This window comes from Sinohyriopsis cumingii, chromosome 15, assembly GCF_028554795.1.
Source record: "Sinohyriopsis cumingii isolate HCF-2022 chromosome 15, ASM2855479v2, whole genome shotgun sequence".
NCBI classification, from domain to species: Eukaryota; Metazoa; Mollusca; class Bivalvia; order Unionida; family Unionidae; genus Sinohyriopsis; species Sinohyriopsis cumingii.
The window spans coordinates 37,216,177-37,232,485 of NC_142975.1; the positions used below are offsets into that span (position 1 = coordinate 37,216,177).

A 16,309-nucleotide genomic window follows, 5' to 3' on the forward strand; every position below is an offset into this window, starting at 1 on the left:
GACTCGCACGGTTAGAGCAGTTGCCACCAGCCTAGCATTCGACCAGAACTGTTTCTTAACCGACATCATTCAGGCTGTGGTATGGAGATCAGAGTCCACATTATTTCGCTTTTATTTCCAAGATCTGTCATCCCGAAGGGCCCAGTTCGATCTGGTAGGACCTACATCCACAACTCAATAGGTCGCCCTTCCAAGTCGATTGACAGCTTCACAACTTAGGTGGATTTGCATGGGGAAATATTTCCCTGTTTGAAGCCACACCATGACAGATGGACTCTCCTCCATCCAAGTTACCTAGAAGGTCTCTCACATACCATAGGGGACCAGAGATGGTATCTCCAGTTTAAAGGGATGTACCTCACTCAACCTCATACCTATTCTCCTAAGGGTAATGTATTTAAAGAAGAATCAAGATCTTTTTAGTAAAATGTTTCTTTGAGAATACTTACCAATCATAATATACATACACTCTCCCAACCTCCCTGCAGTTCCATCCATAGATAGCATGCCTTCTGCTCATATAGTAACTGATATATTCTTTGGTTTTTCACCAAGTTTTACATTTTAGGGTAGATCACTCAATTTGTTTTAGAATCTGATAGCCATTCTAATTAATCTGGTAAATGCAGGCTGTCCAAAATTAAATTGTCAGCATTTGAATCCAAGGATATTTATATATACCAGATGATGCAGAAAGACACAAAGAGTGAAAATAAAACTATAAGAACAGTTCGGTGTAACATAATTACTTTGATGCAGACTACTCTGGCTTGAATGCCAGAAATGGCAGCATGGCCAAGTCAAAATTAGGATTGCATTAATCATGGAACTATAAAGCGGTTTGGATTTTTGCCATTGAAACATCATTTTTATGTGCAGTAATTTTTCTGTGTCCATCAATAACTTATTTTCTTTGATTTCATTATACACAGTTAAATGTTTGGTGCCAGATAATACTGTTTTAAATGAAATTACTGAAAATCATTTATTCGGATGCAGAACAATTTGTTGTTTACAAGGAGTGTCAGCATTGTGTGACCACTCATGCTCACAATTTGTAATTTACGCACACAAATGTGTTGCTTTGTTCTAGCTTTGATATGTCAGAGCCATCTGACTTGGAAGTTTTATATCAGTGTTTTCATTTTGAAAATTGTACAATGTTGTAAATCAAACAAGATGAATGTGTGTGTATGTTATGACTCGTTTAAATTGGTAAATCTTTGGAAGGTTATAAATTTTGGAGAAAGAAAATCATAGCTTGCATCTTTATTGAATTTCAGTTGTAATTTGGAATAAATGTTGGATGCAGACTGTATTTTGCAGTACACTGTTAGTCAGAAAATTACAATGTCCATGAAGTTACAGTTCACTTATGCTCAACTGATAAAGGTTATCCATAAATGACTTATATAGATGAAATGTAGGTGAAGCATTGATTAATATTGTTTTCTCTTGTACTCAGAACAACATTTCACTTCATTAAATATACAAAATATGAATAATGTATAAGTGACCTGTAAGTCCCGTATAGGTAAAGGATATATCATGTATAAGTAAGAAGTTATTTCCATACGGGAACACTTCCAGGGATACGTGGGTAAGTATTGTTGCTACATTATTCAAGTCACTGTCACTTACGTGAAATTGGTACTACATTATTCAAGTCACTGTCGCTTACATGAAATTGGTACTACATTATCCAAGCCACTGTCACTTACATGAAATTGGTACTACATTATTTAAGTCACTGTCACTTACATGAAATTGGTACTCCATTATTTAAGTCACTGTCACTTACATGAAATTGGTACTACATTATTAAGTCACTGTCACTTACATGCAATTGGTACTACATTATTTAAGTCACTATCACTTACATGAAATTGGTACTACATTATTCAAGTCACTGTCCATTACATGAAATTGGTACTACATTATCCAAACCACTGTCACTTACATGAAATTGGTACTACATTATCCAAGTCACTGTCACTTACATGAAGTTGATACTACATTATCCAAGGGTGGTCTAGTTGTTAGAGTGTCTGCCTCAGATGTGGGAAGCTGTGGGTTCAGTCCCCAGCCGAGTCTTACCAAAGACTTATAAAAATGGTACTAACAGCTACCTCGCTTGGCTCTCAGCATTAAGAGGTTAGTGTTAGGACTGGTCAGCCTGGTGTCAGGATAATGTCACTGGGTGGGACATCATGCTACATGTCTGCTAGACATCACTTAAATTGACACACTGCAGATATCATAGCAATATGACTGATTTTTTTTAAAAGCTACATTAAAAATCCAAATCACACACACACACACATTATCCAAGCTGCTGTCACTTAATGAAGTTGATACTACATTTGACACATTTTGGTTTTGTATATTATTATTTTCTACTAAGAACTTTGTGTTTAAGATTTCACAGTCATTTTTGTACATACAGATATTTTTAAATTTATGATAAATAATTTTCTTGTGTAATTACTCATGTAAATCGGATAATAATCAAGAAAACTCACGATAAATTACATAGAAAATGGTTTTTAATTAATAATGTTAGGATGTCTTTTTTTCAATAAATAGGTATTCAAGCTCTTTTAGATGTCAATAACCAGCCAACCACATCAATATGGAACATCAACAGCAACTTCAAGCTACTTGTAAACTGTGCCACATATGTCAATGTCAAAGAAGTTGGCAAGGTATTTTCAGGTTATTTGTTTTACAGCCACTTTTCATTCTTGAGATTACTTTAATAAATGCACAACTTGGCTACAAGACTCCTCAGGACAAAACAGTCCCTTTAATAAGGCAGATGTTATCATGGATCCCAATATAGTTTTTATAGGATACTTCACTGTAAGATTACTTATAAGGCAATCCACTTTGATGAACCCCTTGAATAGTGTTATACTGAGGGAGTTCTATACAGATGTACATATGAATTGTTTATTCAACACATACTACATCAGTGGGATTAATGGAGCCATCACTAAGATTTTGTGCATTATGGTATGGTTCTTTGTGCATTATGGTATGGTTCTTTGTGCATTATGGTATGGTTCTTTGTGCATTATAGTATGATTCTTTGTGCATTATGGTACGGTTCTTTGTGCATTATGGTACAGTTCTTTGTGCATTATGGTATGGTTCTTTGTGCATTATGGTATGGTTCTTTGGCATGACACAGCTTTACAGAACCCTTGTTTGATAATGGCTTAAAACCCTCTTTTACATTTGATTCCTAATATTACTAATTAATAAACCCACAATGGCCATTTAAGATATTTTTTTTAATATTTGAAGAAAAGTTGACATCCTATTTTCATTAAAAAGGACACAAAATATGAACCAGGTATGTAGTTGTTTTGTTTAGCCAGTGAGAATTTAAGACTTTGTGTCAAGCAGAGCCATATATCAAAGATCTCCTCAAATTGACAGCAAATTGTGGGCTTTACTCATGTATGCTTCCTTTATTATAACTTCCACATTAGAATCCATTAGTTATAATACTATCCTATAAATGTATTTCTCCTTCATATATGTTTGCCCCCTCCCGTTTTCATTTTTTGGCATTACCCATGATACCATTGTTCAGATTTTCTTGGTTATTTATTCGTCTGAGTTCTGTTTGTACAGAATTCCAGTCCATTTGTCTTGGATTGACTGGTTTCTTGAGTGTAGATGTAAATATGCCATGTTATAGCTCATGCAATATTAAGACACCATTCAATATTTTGGGTATATTTTGATGAATTACTACTTGGGAATATTGTTGTTGTTTGTTTTTTTGTTTTTTTTTTCCTCCTTTTTTAAGTTTCCCACATGCCATTTAGGATGGCATCACAGCATACTGTTATATTCCTTTGTGAGGCCTTTTTTCCATCCTTTTCATGCTTATTTCTACAAGCCACTGGGCCTTTTTTCGAGTAACTTTTCCTTTTGGTTGGTTACATAATACTCCTTCTTGTGTCCTGCTAACAAAAATGGTCACTTTTATACTTGGTTTAACTTCTGTGATTGCAATTGTTCTCATAATTTCCTAATTTTACTACATTAATAATAATACAGTGCATTAAGGGCATTTAAATGCATGTATCATTCTTAAAAGGGCACCTCATTTCATCTTGAACATGATGAATTGTTGTTGTTGTTAATAATAATAATAATATTATCATTATTATTATTATTATTATTATTATTATTAAAAGAAGAAGAAAAACAACAATTTAAAGATCAATATTTGGAGGATAATTATCATGCCATTTTGGAGGATAGTTAACAAGCCATTTTGGAGAATAATTAACATGCCCTTTTGGAGGATAATTAACATGCCCATTTTGGAGGATAATTATTGTTCCCTTTTTGGAGGATAATTGTTCTGCCCCATTTTGAGGATAATTACCATGCCATTTTTGGAAGTTAATTATCAAGCCTTTTTGGAGGATAATTATTATGCCCCTTTGGAGGATAATTACTGTGCTGTTTTTGTAAAATAATTATCATTTCTTGTTGGAGGACAATTATCATGCCCTTTTAAGAGGATAATTCTTGTGTTCCTTTTGGAGGATAATTATCATTCCCTTTTTGAAGGATAATTATTATGCTCTTTTAGGAGGATAATTACCATGCCCATTTTGGAGGATAATTACCATGGCCTTTTTGTAGCACAATTAGCATGCCTTTTTTTGGAAGATAATTACCATGCCCAATGTGGAGGATAATTACCATGCTCTTATTTGATTCTGGATGAAACACTCTGCTTGTCTTCATACTTTATGTAGATGACATGATTAGATTTTCAGAGCATTACAGCATATTTGCAACTTGTTTGACTTATTTTATCTTGTTTGAATTTGAGACCTTTTTCAATGAAAATGTAAGTATGATTTGTATCTGTGCTTATTATTGCATATACAGTTTATTTAGAGTAATGTACACACATTTTGTCTTTTCTTAGATCTATGTGAAGGCTGGAATATATAATGGGACAGAGGCGTTGTGTGAATCTCAGGCAACAAAGGAAGTGGACTCAACAAACCCTCGCTGGAATGAGTGGTTAGAGTTCCTACAGATTCGAGACATCCCAAGAAGTGCGAGGCTTTGCCTCTCCATCTGTTTTGAGTTGAAGAGAAAGAATAAAAAGGTATGGGTTATTACATACTTTTTTGCCAACTGTTAATATTTAAGTAACTTCTTGTACTCTTATCCATCTTTCCATTTATCTTCCTGGTTATGTTTTGCATATAGGTCACTGTAGTGGAGTCTTCATGTTCAATTAGTATTATTTCTAGGTTTTTCTGGGCCCGTAGATCACTATAATTGAGTATTCTTTTTAGGAGTTTATCAGATGTAACAGAACACCAATTTTTAACTTGCCTGGAAACAAGAAATATGCCTTTCTATTTTGCAGTTGCCATCAGTTTCATTGCACTTTATACATGTAGAGTACAACCAGAATGTAAAGAAATTCAGGGGACAGGGTAAATACTTCACATCATACAGATTTCATAATAATAGTTTTGTGAGACAGCAGTCAGAAAACAATGCAGTCAAATACATATCCTAAGAAGTAAGATATAGGAAATGTTATGCAGTAACAATGAGTTTATTGCTTGTAGAAGAACTTTGAAAAGGTGTAATATACTTCTGATGTTTGGCTGAATTGCAAAGCATTTCCATTTGTGTTGATACATCTTTAGGTTTAACTGGCTGGCTGGCACCAGGTATGGGTATGTATTTATGTCATTTTCTTGTGTATTATTGCTTTTAGTAACAAAATTTAGATGTTTCATTATCAGATGTCTCGGAAATGCTTAATCACGTGCAATTGGACACATTTTTTAAATTTGGGACTCAGAAAATCATGTACACTTGAGTCCTCTGTACGCATGCAATACTTGTGTGGCAAATTCAGGACCCCTAATTGTAAAATATTAGCGATACCTCTAATTAGGTATATTAAACCTTTAGTTGAAAATTAGGTCACTGACCTATATTTACATGCAAGGTAATATAGTTGGGTTATTTTGCATTTGGTTTAATTTTGTGCACCATTTCAATTAAAGATACATAATTTGTTATATAAATGTATCTCGATGAAAACTAGGTCACATTAATCATTATTTCATGGTTAATTGATTTGAATTTACCTTTGTGTTGAGCTCATTTGCTCTTGGTTGGGTTCGATTCATTGTCTCTCCGACACTGTTATTCATACATCAAAACTTGACAGTTGGATGCTTCTGAGTTGGTATTAACACTCTTTAAGTAGAAAAATTGTCATATTTAGTAGAGGTACAAGGTATTACCAGTATACCGTTTTGCCGTCATATTTTTTTCGGTGGTACTTTTTCACTGTACCTATACTTAAGCAGCTTCCATCAGTAAAGAATTGATGGAAATTCCTGAGGAATCTTGTTATGAATTTTATAATATTAAAAGCATGTTTTCATATTTCATAAGAAAATAATTTGCAAAAAGTATTACTGTTTCTCACAAAACAGTTTTAATTGCCACAACATAATTTCTAATATTACAAATAAAATTATATTTGTGAACCTTTAATCATTTGGAAGCCAAATGAATAATATCCAACTTTTGGAAAAGTTCTGGGGAAAAAATGTCATTGTTTTAGTTTTTTATTGCTAACATGTGTTTTAGTTTGTAAGACCATGAATCATTCAGAGATTTTCATTGTTAACAATTTTTTATCAACATGGTCCCTTATGTCAGTACAGTGTTTTGCACAGGGAGTCTGTATAGTGTAAGCTTAATCATCCCGTGTTAGTTAAAGATTTATATGACAGCTTACGCAGCAGTTAATGTACATGTAGCAAATTCTATACTATAAGGTACTGACTATTATATCTGAGGTGCAAATTTCTTTCGAGCCATGGTATTTTATTATGTTTCAAATAATGTAATATATATAATATGGTTTTGGTCTGTTGCAAATCAGAACATGATAAATTAAAGAAGTACTATGTGCAGAATGCTACGGAAAAGTAGTTCACATAAAAAGTAGTTCCACATAAAAAGTAGTTCCATTTTAAAATATTATTGGTATATATTTCATGCTGTTAGCTGTGTCTGGATTGCGCACATTTCACTGTAGATACAACAATCTATTTACTTGCATAGGTTCATTATGCATTGGCCTGGGGAAACCTACAACTCTTTGACTTTAATAACCACCTCATGAAAGGGAAGGTCAGTCTCCACATGTGGCCAATGACTCCAGGCCTTGAGGAGCTCTTGAATCCAATTGGGATTCCCGGATCCAATCCAGATAAGGACTGTCCCTTCCTGGAAATTGAGTTTGAGAGATTCAGTCCTCCACTGGTCTACCCTCCCAAGAGTCACTTCGAAGAACTTGCACTGATGGTTGCCAACAGGGACAAGAATAGTCACCAATATGTAAGGAATTTAGGATAGCGGAGTGTTTCTGAGGATAGTATGATTTTTGTTATGTGGACAGTAACATGGAGATTTTTTATGATCAGACCATTGCTGTTGACCATTTTAATCTGGTCAGTCTTACCATCTCTGACAAATGTATTATCTGGTCACATTGCAGGAAAATAAGTCTCTTTGCTACCCCTGCATCCATCCTCCAAGAAAAAAATGGCTGACTCTCTCTCACTCTCTCTCTCTATAAATACAAATATATATATATATATATATATATATATATATATATATATATATATATATATATATATATATATATATATATATATGTAAAACCCATTATAACATGATGCTCGGGATCCAAAGAATAACATTGTGATATAAACGGGATCACATTAACAAATTTTTCTGAAAACTTCCCCATAGAAAATGTGCATTGAAACCTGTTAATAATATATCATTTGTTTGTTTACCAGTTTTCGTCAGACATAAAAATGACAACTCATTAACAAATATAACACTGCGATATGTTTTAGAAAATTTTGGATGTTAAGGCAACATTAAATGCAGTGCTGGGATTAATAATCTGCTTTGGATACAAATAATCGGCTTTTCGTAGAACATGTTAAAAAGAGAGGTCGCCTAAATGAAAAAATTGGAGCCATGCTGCCATCGCATTATAAGTGGAATTGTGTTATAAAGAATTGCGTTTTAATCGGTTTTTCCTGTGTGTTTGTATATATATATCTATATATATATATATATATAATGGGAAGCAACTCTTACAGGTTAACTCACTCCCTTTCTGCTTGCTAGGTGGCTATTGGCATATCTAGTTTAAACCGGTTTACCTTTGATGCCATATTTCAAAGAGAAAGTCCAGTTAAATTCTGTGAATTCATACTTAAAATTTATTCATTCATTTCTTTTTCAGTGGTACAGTAAGTGAAAATGTTTTACATGGTACATACAACATATTTTTAAAATCTGGTGAATTCATTTATCCTTTTGCACTTTTCGTCACATTCATTATTGTGTTACATGTGATTTTGACTGGTAATATTCAATTTCCAGGTACTGTACTTATCAACTATTACACTTTTAGTAGCATGGTTTATGTTATTTCACACGCACACACACACACACACACATATATATATATATATATATATATATATATATATATATATATATATATATATATACACACACACACACACACACACACATATACACCTCTCCCTCAATAAGTTGTGTACAACAGGGTCCACAAACATAGACCGCACTATAAGCGAGTATGCGAGTTATCAAGGGACCTCCAAAAATTGAAAAAATCAACTTATACATCGAGAAAATCGGGGGTGGTGTGGGTTAGGGAACTGGGCTGTTTAATGACTGAATCCTCCTTGTACAATCAGTCGATAATCATCGTTAATAACGCGCTTTTTCTAATGAAGTTGCTCGTTATTCTGTATAAATAACATTTATTTTCAAAATTTCCGACATGTGAAAGATCGTTTCAACTGGTTTCAGCAATCATCACGTTTGACATGAAAACATGTATTACATCACTTCTTTTTGTTTTGTTGATTAGTCTAGTTCCTGGAGTGAAATAGTATACTAGCAAGTTGAGAGTCAAAGTAGCCAGAAACTAGACTATCTGTTGATATACCACCAAACAATATTCCTTTTTCTCAAAAAATAGCATCATTTGTTTCGTGGCAGCATCTAATAATTGTATAACATTGACGGAGACAAAACTTTTTTTCATTTGCTTAGTATATTACAGAATGATCGATGTTTCAGAGGTAATCAGTTTTCATTGAAGTTTCAGCAAAACGAATTTGGTCTGGTACATTTTAAAAAAAAAAAATTGCCATCGTCAGGTAGATGTAGTCATTCAGTTCCTGTCTTAAGAGATGGTTGATTGTAGCTAGTCAAGTAGCATGAATATTTGGGTTACGTTACAGTGCAGAGTACTAATGCCAGGCATCAGCATAAGCAGATTATGATATAACAATGCCTTGTTAAGATGGCTTGACAATATAAACATAGGGTTTGTTTATGTAACAATAGATTCCAGTGCAATTTTATATCCAAGTTTGCGGCTTTTCCTGTCATGGTTCCTTTGAATTTCTCAACTCCAAACCCTAGACTGTATATACAGATCTTAACAGACAAAAATTTGTTGTATGTACTGGTTTCTTCCTCTTCCTTACAGAGAGATTTTGACCAAATGTATGGAGTTTAAAGAATTAACGGTTGTGGAGGAGGGATATGAGACGTGTATGCATACAATTGCTTGTTGGTATGCTTTTGGTATGGAAATACTTGGCCTAGCATTTTGGAAAGCACCTCAAGGGCTGTATGAATTGCACCAGAACATACTGTATCCATGAATACAATTGAATTGTTGGAGTAGTCTCATGGGTGATATCGAAATGTCATCTCCACCCCCTAAGCAGATGCAGAAACAGTGCCAGAAAATACTGTATACATAAATACAGAAGAAACCATAAGCAATTCCCGTTTAGCCTTGGAATCACACATGATCAACAATGTCAATGGGTAGATATGACATTTATACAGTGTAATCGCACCAGTGAGGCATGATGGTTAACAAAAAAATATGACCATGTCCATTAGGCACGAGGACTTGTAATCTGTTACCCAACCATGTACAGAAATATTAAGAAAACAAGCTGGATATGAAGATTTGCAATTTGACCAATATGGTACAGACTGATGGTACTAATACAGTACAGACAGTCCACCACAATACAGTAAGGATGGACAGTCTGTACCAATATGATACAGACTGATGGTGCTAATACAGTACAGACAGTCCACCACAATACAGTAAGGATGGACAGTCTGTACCAATATGATACAGACTGATGGTACTAATACAGTACAGACGGTCCACCCCAATACAGTAAAGATGGACAGTCTGTACCAATATAATACAGACTGATGGTACTAATACAGTACAGACGGTCCACCCCAATACAGTAAGGATGGACAGTCTGTACCAATATGATATGGATGAAGAATCTGTATGAATATGGTATGGATAGACAGTCTGCATATGATAGGAACCGACAGTTTGTACCAATATTACAAGTAGACAGAAGGTATGGACCACCATGCTGCTCTAGCCAGCCATTCCAGCAAATACATATATCTTTTTTGGTATGTTTGGCTAACCAACTGGTCCGGCTGTACAAATGAGCTATATATGATTACAGTGGCCAGGAATCTTTAAGCTCAAACCATTGCACCAGCTGTACAGACAGACCACATAGCCAGACATCCATACTGACCATGCCACAACAGCCAGCTGGATTGCAAGGCATACACCATTTTTGGTATGCCATTCTTGTCGCTGACCAACTGGTTCCACCGTACAAAAAAGTTATGTACATTTACAGTTGTGAGTCTGTTATCTCTGACTGGTGGGCCAGCTGACCTATCAACCAGATTGACCATTCCAATTCGATTCATAGGGAACTGGCATTACTTGTGAAGCCATTCTCAATGCCATCCACATGTGAGCAGAACATATCCATTGAAACACAGGCCTGATAATAACATACATTTCTGTTGTGGTGACATGCCTCTGCAAGAGGGTTAGTGATCACCATATCTTTGCCTCATGACAGGGCAATATTTTTATGGGGACTTCCAATATCAGGTGCTATTTAAGTTCTTCACATTACTGGCTTGCACAGTTCTTCACATTACTGGCTTGCACAGTTCTTCACATTACTGGCTTGCACAGTTCTTCACATTACTGACTTGCACAGTTCTTCACATTACTGGCTTGCACAGTTCTTCACATTACTGGCTTGCACAGTAATCACCTGGGAGGTAATGTGGTCATACACCTTTACTCCATCAGTTTTGATTATGAAGATAATTAAGAAATGAGATGCAGAGACTTCTCTGATTGACCAACTAAGATGAAACATCTTGGATCAACTATCTGCCTGATTTATTGACAGACATACCCAGATGAGTCATAGTGACCTCCATTCTTCTCAGGTAGTCAAGATCACCATTATTCTTTGAATGTCCAGAAAAAACTCCTGCTTCACCTTTTAGGGATATCCTGATTGGAAAGGAGTTTGGAGCTGTTGTAGAGGGAGTATCAAAACAGCTGAGGATCCTCCTCTTGGGACATACAAGGGGAGATCATATGTTGTCAGTGACTGGTGTCGTGTCCATGACATATACTCTCAGCATCCATTCCCAGGTAGTGAACATCTTTATCAATCTCCTAAAGACAAGAAGTTAACCCCCATCACAATCATAGGATATTGTTCGATGATCTCAGATGAGTTCAGGCTGATGGTTCACAAAGGAGAAAACTGAATCTCATTGGGTTAGTGGTAGGTGCAGAGACATTGACCACTTCTCATTCATAAAAGCATATAAACTTTGACCAAGACATAAAATTGCCAATTTTGCTAGATTTGCCTGGGAAACTTTTGATGGTGAGACAATAAGCAAGTGCGGAATCCCACAGCGATCTCCCTCACACATATATAATTGTCTCTTGTGCTCAGCTAATGTTGGGAGAAGTTCATCCTTGTTGTAGAGCAATCATGATCCTACAAGGTGATATAGGATGTTCAGTATTTCCTCCTCTTCCTGCCTACTCTAATGTAATATGTATTTGATGATGAAAGTAAGTTTTTAAATAAATTATTTTTCTTTGATAATACTTACCTAATCACATTACAAATAATCCCTCCACCCTTATCCGACATACATTAATTCTTTAAGGTTTCCCTCAAGTCAAAAACTTCATAAAACAAGCCACTTTGCAGGAAGAAAGAGGAGTTAACCTATATGAGTTGTTTCCCTTTGTTTATAATGCATAAAAGTTATTCAGTGGTTCTGGGTGGGCATGATTCTAAGGTAGCAGAGAAAGTTATCCTCATGTAATATAATCAGGTACAAGTTATTGAAGAAACATAATTCAGTAAAAAAAAAATTGCTTCTATGAACTTTCTCCTATTCTGCATCATATGACTTAAAGTCAACATGGTAACTAGCATATTGACCTTTGGTGTATATGTATTTAAAATCAGTGTTCAGCTCTATCCGTACCAAAAATTAGTTTTATTGCTTTGAAAAAGCGAACTTGTTATTTACTTCAGCAAAATACCTAATGCAGGTTACTCATGTGATTGCCATCACAACACATTGCTAAGTTAAAACAAAATCCAAGTGCTGATTTGTTTGACATGTATCAATGGTGAATGTTACACCAGGTTGCCCAAGCACAGTGGCCTGGCCTTTGATCCCAACAACATGTTGGCACACTCGCTGAGTGTACACACATGGAATTATTTTGCTATGTTCTGATCTTCAGATATTATAGTTCTAAAGGTAATTTATGATAATCTTTATATTAAGGATAAACTTCACAATAAGCTTGGAGATGAACACTATTTTGAAAATTTACATTTTTGAGGGGATAGTATACATGATAGTCCACTGCTGACATTTTTTGGTGCCCCAGTAGGAAAACAGTAAGATTTTCTCTGCCCAGCAGAACTTAATGTCCCAGAAAATGCTTAATTTCTAACTACAGCAGCTGCAAATTTTTATTAATTGTTCACAGGAAAACATACAACTTGCAGAATGTATGGTTTTTGTGTATGTTTTTATTTTAATATAAATCCAGATGAAACATTGAATGGTATGCAGGGCATATGTAGATCAGCTTTAAACTTGTTATCCCTTTATCTTTTTTAAAAAGTGTCAGGGATATTGTGCTCTCTGTCTGTCCATTCATCTGTGTGTCCATCAATTTATCAATAACCACCTGTAACCAGTAACCACCTGTAGTACACTGCAGGGTGGAAATTCACCAAACTTGTTACATTGGTTGCCCATGATCATCTGCAAGAATCCTTTCCGTGGGATTACAGGGAAGTGGGCTGAAGGTCAAATATACACAAATTGCAATTGCATTTTATAAGACCTTTTATAAGCAAACTTTGTACATGCATTTCTTTGGTTGAAGCCATTGTATTTATAATGGGTTCCAGGTTATGCCCAATGGGTCACATTATAAGGTCATCAAGGGTATGGGATAGGGTTGAGATGGCAAATGCAAACATGTAATAAAATCTCAGGGGTTTTACCCTTGGTTAGCCTCAAATGTTGCTTTAGTATTGTCCCTCTCATGACCAACAACAAGAATGGGTTTCATGATTGCTCCAGTACCTAGAATTTTTTTTATACGTAATGTAAAATACCATTTTCAAATGTTTTCTGAGCACACTTCATTTATCCTGCTCTATCAAGGAGATGCATCATATATGATTTATTTTGCATACTGATCCCTGGGTCGCTATCTGGTGTGTAGGGGTGTGTTTGAGTGATGAGAAGGCCTAGGAATACGCAGCAGAAAACATGGTGATTTGTGTTTGTGGGCACTGCAGTTTTTCAGGATTTTATATTTGGAAGATTGTCCAGTTTGATTTCTTTACAATTTATTTGTTTACCCCATCATACTCTCTGATGGAGGCATATCTTGTTACTCAAGTCAGCCTATTACTCTGTCCACCCATTGCAAATTACCTTTGAAAAACTTCTTTGCTCAAGAGGAGAGCTGAGGTATCTAAGTTGGTAGAGCATCAGACTTACAATCTAAGGGACATAAGTTCAGTACTAACGTAGGTCAGCTCCTTGGTGCCTAAGGGAAAGGCATTTCCTCCAAACGATATAACCAATACTGTGTTAAATGTGCCACTAAAACAACCAAAGAAACCATTGATTATGACAAAGTTTGGATAGCATTTATGATGAAGAATTGTTTCAAGCTTGATTTCTACTTTTTTTTGCCAACAAATTACTGATTAGTGGCTTCTTTTAACTGAAACATATGACCTTGCACCATATTGGTGGAGGTCATCCAGAGGACAAATCTTCTCAAATTGATATTTTTGTAATAGGAAACAGAAGAGGACTGGAAGAGGGAAATCGAGATAATCAAAGATATCACAGCCAGAGATCCACTCTCAGAAATCTCTGAGCAGGAAAAAGAACTTTTGTGGAAAAGAAGGTTGGTATCTGCAGTGGATTTATAATTTCTCCATTAGATACATTACTGATGTCATTAAAATCTGAATGTAGCATTTCTTGAGAGAAAACAATATTATATAGATGAAAAAAAAGTAGTTTTTGCATATTAACTCCCCATGCTCCTGCTTGTTGGTCAATCTTATCCCAGATTTTAACTGGTTTAAGCTTTCATTTGTAACTACTAATAGTGCCTTTGAAGACTCCTTTGCAATATATAATCAGTTTAGAGTATTAAATTTTTTATTATGTTGTAAGTCAGAATGTTGAGCTATGTGGTATATGCAATATTTTCCAGTGAATATATTTGCTTCACATGGGGAAGATTTAACGTTGGAGGGCGAGTTGCCAAAGTTGGGGTTAGGGGGACTTCCCACAATGGGAATACATTTTATTTAAAAATGGGGAAGATTTAACGTTGGAGGGCGAGTTGCCAAAGTTGGGGTTAGGGGGGACTTCCCACATTTTATTTAAAAGTGGTATGGTGTAAAGTAACGGAAGCTTAGGTTTAGCTGATAATTAAAGCCATGCTTTCCTTCATCACTGCTATACAATATGCTGTAGCTCAGGATGCTGAGAAAACTGGAGGAGGATAACCCTCTAGTCAATGAAGGTGGCCTAGTGAACTTGCCTGAACATTCCAGTCTGACCATGCCCTCCTCCATTGACTTAATTATTCGTACAGGATCAAGGCCACTGTAGATGTTGATGGACTTTCATGATTTTACCAAAGTAGTACTCAACTTGGCATTGTTTGTAATCTTTTAAGTCATTGAGAAATTGGAAAAGATCACACTTGGGAAGCAATATGATGTATTGCATAGTTTGTCATTTTGGTTTCGCTCTGTGCAGTGACGAATGCTCAATCAACCTCTTGTATCACTCCTCCTTTTCAGTCCCCACACTCACTGGAGATGAAAATGCAAGCAGCACGGTAATTTCAGCTTTTTCAGCTCTCTCCATTCAAGCACCTGTCTATGCAAAATCTTGTCTGGGGTTGATAAGAGAAGGAATGAACATCATTAGAAAGACCATTGGTTATTCTCAGCAATAAACTAGAATTTCTCTTTCCAAAAGCCATCTTCCAACCATCAAACACTTGTGGTTTCTTCCACACATTGATGACCCTCTATGGGTACCAGATTTCTTGAGATCCACCAATCTGCTCTGTGATAGTAAGGTTCCCCTGGATAGAGTTGTATCTGAAACAATTTTATGCACTTACTGATGATGGCATTTCATTTACATTTTAAAGAGTACTCTCCTGTGTCTTCATCAACTAATCTTGCATCTTTCCTATTCAAGAATATTTCTGTTACTTCCAGGGATTTCTGCCTACATCATCCAAATTCACTACCAAAGCTCCTCTCTGCAGTGAAATGGAATGACAGGGAAAATGTAGCTCAGGTAAAAAAAACAATTACATTTTGCCAAGCAGTAAGATATCAAAGTTTCAGAATGTAGTTTGTTTATCTGTGGTAGAATGCATATAATTTTAACAAATATATGACAAGACAAATAGATTTGATCCATTAAGCATGTAATTAGCCATATTGAGATGAATTTCAGACTTTATGTTTTTCAGGAAATTTATAGAAATGCACAGGTTGGCGACATAACATAAATTGAGCCCAAAGATAGTAGTTTTGAGTACACAAGTTTTCATTAAGTTTTAGTTAGCTTTTTGTGTCAATCAAAAAGACATCACAGATGTTGGCATTTATTGTTAACCAAGAAATCCCATCCTCAGACAATGTTTTACAAAATTTACTATCTCTGAGCCAGTTTTAAAAGT

At 35.3% G+C, this 16,309-nt stretch overlaps 1 protein-coding gene across 3 annotated transcripts in view; it reads left to right on the forward strand.

Moving 5' to 3' along the window:
• The window catches only part of LOC149781622 (phosphatidylinositol 4,5-bisphosphate 3-kinase catalytic subunit alpha isoform-like), a 76,241-nt gene that overhangs the window by 12,936 nt on the left and 46,996 nt on the right, over positions 1-16,309 (forward strand). For all 3 annotated transcript variants that reach the window (XM_089935669.1, XM_089935670.1, XM_089935668.1), the window contains exons 6-10: positions 2,587-2,705; positions 4,964-5,149; positions 7,147-7,422; positions 14,388-14,497; positions 15,840-15,921. In XM_089935669.1, coding sequence (XP_089791795.1) covers positions 2,587-2,705; positions 4,964-5,149; positions 7,147-7,422; positions 14,388-14,497; positions 15,840-15,921 — 773 coding nt within the window. The remainder of the gene's footprint in view (positions 1-2,586; positions 2,706-4,963; positions 5,150-7,146; positions 7,423-14,387; positions 14,498-15,839; positions 15,922-16,309) is intronic.